Source organism: Triturus cristatus, chromosome 4_1 (genome assembly GCF_964204655.1).
Source record: "Triturus cristatus chromosome 4_1, aTriCri1.1, whole genome shotgun sequence".
In the NCBI taxonomy this organism is placed as follows: Eukaryota; Metazoa; Chordata; class Amphibia; order Caudata; family Salamandridae; genus Triturus; species Triturus cristatus.
The window spans coordinates 190517235-190527717 of record NC_140585.1 but is presented as its reverse complement, the minus strand read 5'-3'; the positions used below and the strand labels follow the sequence as shown (position 1 = coordinate 190527717).

At 43.5% G+C, this 10483-nt stretch overlaps 1 protein-coding gene across 1 annotated transcript; it reads left to right on the top strand.

Annotated features, from left to right (window-relative positions):
- The first annotated feature begins 230 nt into the window (after positions 1 to 230).
- Positions 231 to 1157, top strand: LOC146853928 (proto-oncogene Mas-like). Its single transcript, XM_085650458.1, has one exon. The coding sequence runs from the start codon at positions 231 to 233 to the stop codon at positions 1155 to 1157; it is 927 nt and encodes a 308-aa protein (XP_085506584.1).
- Positions 1158 to 10483: the final 9326 nt, after the last annotated feature.

The following is a 10483-nucleotide window of genomic DNA, read 5'->3' as shown; positions in this document are numbered from 1 at the left end:
GGATAGTTCCACATTGGTATGTTATGTGAGTGCATAAGTATAAGTGTCAAATAAGGTGCCAACATTAATCCTCAATATGAACACTGAAGAGCCAGTTGGCGGACAATTTTCACAGGTGACTCATGATGGAATCCTTCAACAACTTAAAAGAAGCACATTTCATTATTAAAGTCATCCTTTCTTACTATTTGCTATTCTTTTCGTTTGCAGAAGAAAAACGTCCTAGCGGAATGACCATGAAATATCTTCAACCCGTCACCTTCAATTTTACAGAGATAATAAACTATTATGACTACGAAGATGGTGCTTTTCTAACTGATGAAGAGATACAGCTTTTGGTTATTGTTTGTATTGCCATCAGTGTTTCTCTCTTTGGAATGGCTGGAAATGGGACTGTAATCTGGTATCTGGTTTTCCGGATTCCTATGAACCACTTCACTGTCTACATCCTCAACCTGGCCATTGCAGACTTCATCTTCCTCCTTCTCTTCTCATTTGCAGTTTTTTTTACTGTCTTATACGAGAGTGGAGTCATCAATGAGGACCTTTCGGGGGACATCACAACAGAATTTGCCCTATTTGGCTATGCCACCGGTCAGTACCTCCTTACAGCCATTAGTCTTGAGAGGTGTCTTTCCATCGTTTGTCCCATCTGGTATCGATACAACCATTCCAAGCTCCAGTCCAACATTTTGTGTGCAGTTCTCTGGGTTTTTTCTTGTGTGATGATGGTAGCACGTTTTGTTGTTTGTGATGCACACCATAGTTGCAAAATATTTTACATATTGCAGGCTGTTCTAAACTTTTTAATTTTCCTGCCCCTGATGCTCCTGTCAAATTTGATTCTGATAGTGAAGATCTGCAGACGCTCCCGGAGACGCAACTCACCCAGGCTATACACCCTCATCATCATCATCACCGTCTTTGCTTTCCTTTTCCTCTCTGTCCCACTCTCTCTGATCTTTTTCCTACACCAGTTTGGCATTTACTCAACTGAATATTCGTCTTTAGCTCTTTTGAGTTGCTGCATTAACAGCAGCATCAACCCTGTCATTTACTTCCTGGTGGGGAGGTTCAGGCGGAGGCAAACCAGGGACTCTGTTTCTGCAGCACTTAAGAGTGCCTTGCTTGGCGAGTCTGAGGCTTTGCAGTGCTAGTAAGATGCGTAGTCTCAGTTTCACTGAACTACACTGTTCAGTTTCAGTATGACTCAAATAATAACTAATCCAAGTAATTCAATTTTTTTTAAACGCTTCCCGTTTTCCTCATAAAAATACAGGCTGCATAAAAAATAGTATTTATGAATGGTGGTTTTGATATTAGTACATAGGTAGGTTTGCAAAATCAGAACTGATTTGGTAAAAGTCGGTGCACACCACTTTTAGCTCATTGATTCAGGGTACTTCTGGCCCAGGTATGTTATTTGTTTATGTATATCTGTATAATTGCAATGTATTAATGCTGTAAAATAATTGCTAATGTATCATTCTTTGTCATTTTACCGGTATATCTTTACCTGTGTGTGTATGAAGCTGGAATCTAAATCTGCAATATGATTTTAACTAACCCTGGGTGTAGTTTGCGTAGTAGTGCTGCGCGTAGCTACGCGAAGTGCACTTCGCACTACACGAGATACGCGTAGCCCTACGTGAACTGCGTGGTGCGCTGTTCGCGATGATTGCACTGTGCCGGATGCTTGTCCGCACTGTGCATTCATTTAAAACGGCATCTTGCACAGTGCTAGCTGTGGTTTTCTGCCGCTCGAGTAGATTTTTACTCGAGCGGCAGCTTTCTCAACGCGGACTGGTAGTTTCTCATCGCGAGCGGTCGCAAGCATATGCGACCACTCGCAAAGAGAACCCTGACCTCCCCACGTTAAGAATCTCGCCGGGAGATTTATTTTCCACGCTCGCGATCGGCAACTTGATGTTGCTGATCGTGAAGGAGGAAAAAGACTCGCCGAGATGTCATTTTGCTCGCACGCGGTCACCAACTTGACGTTGAAGACCGCGAGCGAGCAAAAAATGACAACTAAGCTACGCGATTTTGCACTGTGCTACGTGCAATTCGCGTAGCGCGAAGTAGCACAAACTACGCAAACTTCGCGAGCGTAACGTAGTTGTCCGCCCAGGGTTAATTTTAACATGAACTTTCGCACAGACATTCAAACAAGGCTTACAACGTTTTGAAGGTTTAGCATTACGAATGCCAGACAACCATTTATTTAGAAATGCATCTTTGAATGTGGATGCAACTTGCAGCCCTAATTTAATATATACTGTCTATTATATAGTAATAATAAAAATAATAATAATGATATTAATAATATACATGGTTAGATTCTAACATATGTTTTTTACATTGCAATTTTAGTATACAATGCTCTATGGGGGTTAAATATACAATGAGTGATTAAACAATAATTGCATGTATTTACTACTGTCAAGTATTTCTCCTATATGTCCCCTAGACGTCAACCCAAAAAAACGAGGGGAATAATTCCGTAGAGTTGAAAGGCGTATAATAACCTATACGACTTATAGATATAATTTTACATATCGCCTTCCAAGCCTTGCGTGCAGCCCAGAATATTTTAAATTGCGTTTTTTTGAAGTAGCTTGGTTCATAAAACTTGAATAAAGCCTCACTCGCCTGAGGCCCCATTAGCATTTGATATATATTGGGAGCTTCAAATGGTCGCACTTCCATCTCGGTCACCAAATAATGCATATTCTGTAATAGACAAACTAAGTAATAAAATGTAAAATTCGGGACCCCCCATCCCCCACGACCCAATGGTAACGACATATATTTTGAAGAACGCCATGTTTTCTTCTGGCCCCATATAAACCTATCTGCCAGAGACTGAAGTTGTGATAATTGCGATCGCGTCAGCTCTAACGGTACCGTCCTAAAATATTACATTGCTCTAGGGAGAATACACATTTTTAAAACATTACAGCGCCCAACCATTGATAAATGAAGACACTCAACCTGTTCCAGTTGCCTTTTTGTCGATAGTAATATGTCTGCCTAATTAACTTCAACGATCTCTTGGAGTGACATCCTAATCTTTATACCCAGATATCTCGCTTCTGGTGTTACAGGAACTTCTCCAGGACAAAGTCCCTCAGTGCATACAACCTGGGTTTTAAAGATATTTAACTTATACCCGGCCACTCGCCCGAAATATTGAGTTTGGTTCTCAATCTCCCTTAATGCCTGCTCGGGATCAGATGTAATTACCGCTATATCATCAGCGTAAGCAAGGACACGCACTTGGTGCCCCCCCCACTGCCATTGACTGTATATCATTTGTTGTTTCCAGTATTTGAAGCAATGGGTTTATATAAATAGCAAAAAGTAATGGCGAACAGCGGCATCCCTGCCGGGGTCCCCTAGTTATATATACAAAAGCTGACTCCGTCCCCATTGTACAGATTTTAGCCCGTGGACGTTAATACATGATTTGAAGCGTTTGCAAAAAACGAGGTCCAAACCCCATCTTTTGCATTGTATCCCAAAGAAATGACCACGATACGCGGTCAAACGCTTTCTCAGCATCTAAGAAAATTAAGCCTATCTGCTTTTGCTGTACAGTAGCATAATCTAATAGCGCTATCACCCTATGTAAATGATTAACAGTACTCCTACCGGGCAAAAAGCCATGCTGATATCTAGATACCAATGGGGGTATAACCTGCGCCAGCCGAGTTGCAAAAATTTTAGAAAATACCTTGCCGTCTGCGTTTATTAGTGATATGGGTCTAGGAGGCTTGTCCTTCTTTTTGAAGTTCACAATATTGGCGTCGTCCCAAGACGGTGGAGGGTTCCCGTGCTGGGCCGCTGTGAAAGTAACCAACATATCTTCCTTTATAATAGAAAAAATGATCCAATATATCTCCAATGGAAGTTTATCAGGCCCAGTCGCTTTCCCTGGCGCTAAACCATACAATGCTGTCTGAAGTTCTAACATAGTAATGGGGGCTTCTAATGCTTCTCGTTCTACTAGCCCGAGCTCAGTTAAGTCAAGATTCTGTAAAAACCTCACTATTTTATCATGCTCGACTGGATCTTTAGTATATAACTCCTTATAATAAGAATGGAATACATCCAATATTCCTGCCGTAGTCTCAACTGTGCCACCTTTACCATCTTCAAGAATTGCTATCCGCTGGGCGGCTTGTCTACCACACATTCTCTGGGCTAAACATCTACCAGTTGCTTCCCCATATTCATATATTTCTGCCTTATATGTTTTAAATTGAATGGCAATTTCCTGACTCCACACCCCATTGATCTTGGCCTTACAGCGTGCAGTCTTAATTTGTGCTTCTTGGCTATCAACTTTGGCACTGACCGCTTGTATGAGTTACTGCTCAGCTTTCTTTAGGTCCTCAAGCAAACCAAGCATTCTAACCTTCTGTCGTCTCTGCTTAGCCCATCCTTAGCTGAGTGTTTCCCCCCTTAAACTGGCTTTCAATGTGTCCCAGACTATTGGTAGGGTAGCGGACCCTCTGATGCTCCTCATAAACGGTGTAACCCAAGTTCGAATGTGTCGAGTAAATTCCTCATCTCGTAGAAGTTTTTTATTAAATGTAAAGGATCGCTGCTCCCTTGAAAGACTAAAGCTAGCGAGATCCAATATTACAGGTCCATGATCCGATATAACACGGGGCCATACCTGCATCTTTGCACCAGCGGTCATCGACCGAGGTAAAAAGATATAGTCTAGGCGAACAAATGTATTGTGTGGGGATGAATAATATGTGTACCCTGGATTGCCATGGTTCACAGCAGTCCATCCATCAACAAGACCATGATTCTGCAAGAGCTGTTGTAGCGCCCTAAATACCTTGGGCTTACGCCCAGTATACTTTACAAAATAAGGATCCCAAGTCTGGCCATCACCATGTATATTGAAGTCTCCGGATAATATCAATGGGGTCCCGCAAAGTGCTAGCTCAACATTCAAAAACTCCAGAGTCTCAACCTCATCCAGATTTGAACCATATACTGTACAGAGCACGATCTTGGTGCCCCCTAGGATACACTCGGTAATGGCCCACTTCCCCAGATTATCCAACTTCTCTCTACCTGTACCTGCCATCCCACGGGCCAGAATCGCTACACCCCTATTCATGGTAGACTGTCTGGAAGTTGCTAACAGAGTGAAGCCCAACTCGGATAATATCCTACTTTTGGACCAGGGGACATGCGTCTCTTGCAAGCAAAGAATATCTGGACTTATGAGCCGAAGATCTGCTATGACACGTTTCCTTTTAAGGATATTGTTCAACCCGCAAACATTAAATGTACATATACGTAGCCTCCTATCTGCCATTACTATGTGAAAATCTTATGGCCATCAATATATAAAAATATGTCCCATCATTCCTATCGTTCCTTCAACACATACTATGTACTGAGTTTTTCCCTTTAAGAAGTACCCACCCGACCCCTTACCCCCATGTGACCCTCTACACCCCTCACCACCACCCAAAAGAACCCCCCCACCCCAAAACCCTCCCCCATCATAGAGGCTTTAGAGCCGATCGCCCTGTGATGCTCGGTGAATAGCCCACTGAGTGCTCACCCTTCCCATATCCTTTTTTAAAATATGCAACAGAGAGAGAAGAGAGAGAAAGAAAAAAATTGAAAAAAAGGAAAGAAGAGAAATGTTCAATGCCACATTAGTACATTAATACAGTCTACGCCATCTTAAAAGTAATGCACAGGCCCTTACTACTAGTCAGTATGACAACGGAAATGCATTATATGTGGATGTGGTGGACTGCCGTTTTACACATCTGCAACGCACCCAAAGCATGGCGACGCCTTTTCTCCACAAACTGTTTTACAGGGACGCTTTAAATAACAGTTCACATCCTTCATTGGCTGCCTGTGTCCATGAGAGTTATATTTAAACTCCTTTGTCATGTGCATGGAGCGGTGCACAGGAACGGGCCACTCATACTCAGGAACACAGTCCGCTGACTCAAACCCTGCAGAGCCCTGAAGTCGGCTTAGCAGGACACGACTGACGCGAGACGTACTTTCCAAGCCAGAATGGGTGGCCGTTCTTTCTCCTATCCCACAGCATCACTCTGGAATGCCATTCCGTTAGAGCTGGGTACCACACCCACGCTCTCTGCTTTCCGTACACTTCTACTGAAAAAGTGTCTATTACTCGCTTTTAGCCGCTACATCTGATCTGATTGGGCTTCTTTTTTCTGATGGCCTGTGTCATCATTCTTTTATAAACTCTGTCCAGTGGCCGGAAGCATAAACATGAATCTTGTAATCAAACCCCTGGATACTGCTGCCCTAAGTACTGATAGCAAAAACACCTGGAGCATTGTGCGGTGCCTGAAATGAGGGATGGCATATTTAAATTTACCGACAGTTAGACTGACACCAAAGAACCACCCAGAAGCTGCCTCGCATCTGATGTAAATTAACATCGACTATAAACAATATGGGTTCCATTCCGCTCACTAGAATCCGGAAGCGATCTATGAAACTTTCATCTTGAGTTGGACGGCATGTATCAAACTTTCAAAATGATGCAAGAGTAACAGCAAGGAAGTGTTGAAATTGCAAATGTTGTGGGATGTGAATTGGCATCATTCATGAAAAATCTCCCCACCAAATCTTAGCACGCTAGTAGATAGTCTAGTCAGAGACAGAGGTGGACACACAAACCAGAGGTGAATGCAATGCTTCATGGCATAGAAGGTGAGGGTTTATGAGCACCCAGTTACCCCATCAGAGACTGTGCTGCTACTCTCCCTGGCCACAGTCCTCCACCTGGCAGTGCATGCCCGGCAACCAACAAAACACGCCATGGCCAGAGAAACATTGTACATTGTCAGAGGGTATACAGCTCTCCGTTGTGATTGAATCCTGCCACTCACATGAAGCGTGCATCTGGGTCCAACAGAAGGCCAAAGAAATTATGCACAAAGTGGTTTACACAGTGGATTTTTCATGGAACCAAGAAAAGCCTTCTCTCTTACAGTCAATGTGCTGACTGAGGATGATGATCTCATTGAACTTCTGCTGAATTGTAATGTCATTGGGGTGACATTGCCTTACATCCCGCCATCAATGTCATCATTTATTTAAAAGTTCACCGGCGTGCATAGTGGTGTTACTTACACTAACAAACATATACATCTTCGTCTATTGGTTCAAAATGCCCCTGCCTTGCCAGGGTTACTTACAACCCACATTATACAATGAATGCCACTATGGTGAGTTCAGCATCTACTTCACTGAAGCTGCTGCCGTGGGCTGCTTCCTGAGTTTCAAAACTACCATCAACACTAGTTTACTTCAGGGAATGAATACATGTAGGGAAACTGTTTGCAAAATAATTTCAAGGCTCAGGGAAATGGAAAGGGAGGCAGACCAGATTACATTTTATTACTCTGGAAGACCTGCCATTAAATATTTTCTAAAAAAGAAAACAATGGATTTAGGCCCAGATCTCTGCAATGGGGTGAATGTTTAACATTGTGCAGCATTTCGTTTATAAATTGATCTTTTTGCATTTGTCAACCCGAGTGGGACGGGTATGTCCAGACATGGGCCCATGCTCTCCTTGCCACTGGAGTCAAGATAGCCTGGCTGATCAGGGGTGATGCCCCGAAACCGGTCCCAACATGCCTGTTCCCAGTTCAGGGAGGACCTGGCCTGGCAGTTAGGGCTACACTGTTCCCATGGAGAACAGGGTCAGACTGATTTGCATATGGCTGGGTCCAAACTGGAATGGCATGGTGAGCTAAAAAACGATGGATTTAGGCCCACATCTCTGTACTGGGTTGAATATTTGGCATTATGCAGCCTTCTGTCCCTCAATTGTTCATTTTGCATTTGTCACCCTGAGTGGGACGGGTATGCCCAGACGTGTGTCCCGTACTCTCCATGCCACTGGAATCAAGCTATCTTGGCTGATGAGGGATGAATGCTCGAAACAGGTCCTAGGATGCTTGTTTCCAGTCCAGGGAGGACCTGGCCTGGCAGTTTGGGCTGGACTGTTCCCATTGGGCATAGGGTCAAGACTGATTTGCAAATGGCTGGGTCCAAAATGGAATGGGATGGTGAGCAAAAAAATGATGGATTTAGGTCCAGATCTCTGTACTGGGGTGAATGTATGACATGGTTCTGCATTCTGTCCATCAATCGTTCTTTTTGCATTTGTCACCCCGAGTGGGATTGGTATGCCCAGATGTGGGTCCCGTGCTCTCCATGTTGCTGGAGTCAAGCTAGCCTGGCTGATGAGTGGTGATGCCCCGAAACCGGTCCCAGGATATTTGTTTCCACTCCAGGGACGACCTGGCCTGGCAGTTTCAGCTGGACTGTTCCCATGGAGAACAGGGTCAAGACTGATTTGCATATGGCTGGGTCTGAGCTGGAATGGCATAGGAAGCAAAAAATAAATTAAATAACGATGGATTTAGGGCTAGATCTCTGTACTGGGGTGAATGTTTGACATTGTGCAGCAATCTTTCCATCAATTTTTCTTTTTGCATTTATCACCCTGAGTAGAACAGGTATGCCCAGATGTGGGTCCCATGCTCTCCACGCCACTGGGGTCAAGCTAGCCTGGCTGATAAGGGGTGATACCCTGAAACCGGTCCCAGGATGCCTGTTTCCAGTCCAGGGAGGACCTGGCCTGGCAGTTCGGACTGGACTGTTAGCATGGGGAACAGAGTCAAGACTGATTTGCATGTGGCTGGGTCTGAACTGGAATAGTATGGGGAGCAAAAAAAGAAACCAACGATCTCTGTACTGGGGTGAATGTTTGCCATTGTGCAGCATTCTGTCCATCAATTGTTCTTTTTGCACTAAATATTTTCTAGGCATCCTTTTCAATATCAAGAAGCAAGTTGAAGCAGAAATCAACAGTCTCACAGAACAAGACATTATAGAGTTGATCTGTGGGCCCACCCCATAGGTTCCCCTTGTTTCAACATTTGCCAACCAATTCAAACCATACCTTACAAGAGGCACCTTGTTCCCTACATCCAAAACACGATTCAGCAGCTCACTGGCTCAGTTGTCCTCCAAACCTGACCTGAATAAGCGCTAATATCAGGTGGAGCTCAAGGAATCATCTTGCTGCATTACCATGTTTGTCATCCAAATGTGCCTGTTATGGTACAAGTACCTCACTTTTGGTGTATGTTCTAATTCAGATGTTTTCTAAGATGAAATACAGAAAATAGACCTGCAGCACATGCAGAAAGAGGTAAATGCCTCTAAGAATTGCAGGTACCCTGCACTGTGGTGCAAGCAAGGGTCCCTGCGTTGGCACTAGGTTGCACAGAGTGCACCAGAGCAAGGAGAGAGCACTAATGCTTCATATCTTTGTAAATATGCAGCAATTCTGCTCTCTCCCTTTCATGCAATGCAGCACAGCAAATGTGTTCGCTGCCCTTTCCTTACGTGAATGTTTAGTAAATGTGCCAAGTTTCTAGGTATTATTTGATGTCCTGGATTTGACTGGTGAACCACTGTTTGATCCTAAATGTTTACTTTATTCCAACTCCACTGAGTGGTCCACATTGCCTCACATTTCTGATTACATCAGAGTGCACATTCGCACCCCTCTTGACAAATCAATCAGAAATAAGTTAAATTTAGAATGCTCCAGACCTCATATTCCTGATCAGGTGTTTAAAAACTCCTTCAACAGATCAATGTGGTTGGCCTTCTTGCCCAAATATGGAAACAATTCTAAATACGCATTTGCAATGCAAATAGGTCTCGCATTTGTGAGTTATAGCTATTGACGTTGTAAATGGCAATATCTTTTTTACCTACACGTTTTATTTTTGGAGTGAATGTATGTAGAATGCAAAATCCCTTGGAAAGGTCCTGCACTTCGTAATAAATATAATGAAAAAGACGCAGTGTGCATTGTGTCAACAATTGCTTGGCATGTACCTCATGAGTGAAGTGTCGCCACACATGCACACTGTGGTGCTTTAATAATGCGAAACTCATTAATAAAAGTAGTGCTTACAGACTAAACAACGCGATCGGAGCATGTGAATCTGAATCCCGGCTTCTCTTTCATTTTCTGGACTATTTGACTCACTATCCTGCGTCTTGGTTATCGCCAAAACACTGGGAGGCAATGAAGTTTGCCAACGGGGCGGGGGCAGTGGGGCTTTGGGGGTACATGAAAATGTATTCATTGCCTAGTTGTCAAAGGTCGCCCGGTGCTATTAGTTAAAAGAGTGCAGATTTCATTAAGATATTAAGAGTACTTTACTCGCATCTATGAGTAAATCGACATTAACTAAACAAAATGCCAGAATGCGTGTCAGTTTTCACAGTGTTTTAGACAGTACTGGTTGCTTAGTTTCATTGCATTCATTTTTGTATTTACTCTTTTACACAGCATCCAAAGTAGGTTACCTAACCCCAAAGCCCTGAGTTGTTAAGTGACCCATAGAAGGGAGTCTTTTAC

What these genes read in the sequence shown, in the direction of transcription:
- LOC146853928 (XM_085650458.1), top strand. Translation starts at nt 231, where the DNA reads ATGACCATGAAATATCTTCAACCCGTCACCTTCAATTTTACAGAGATA.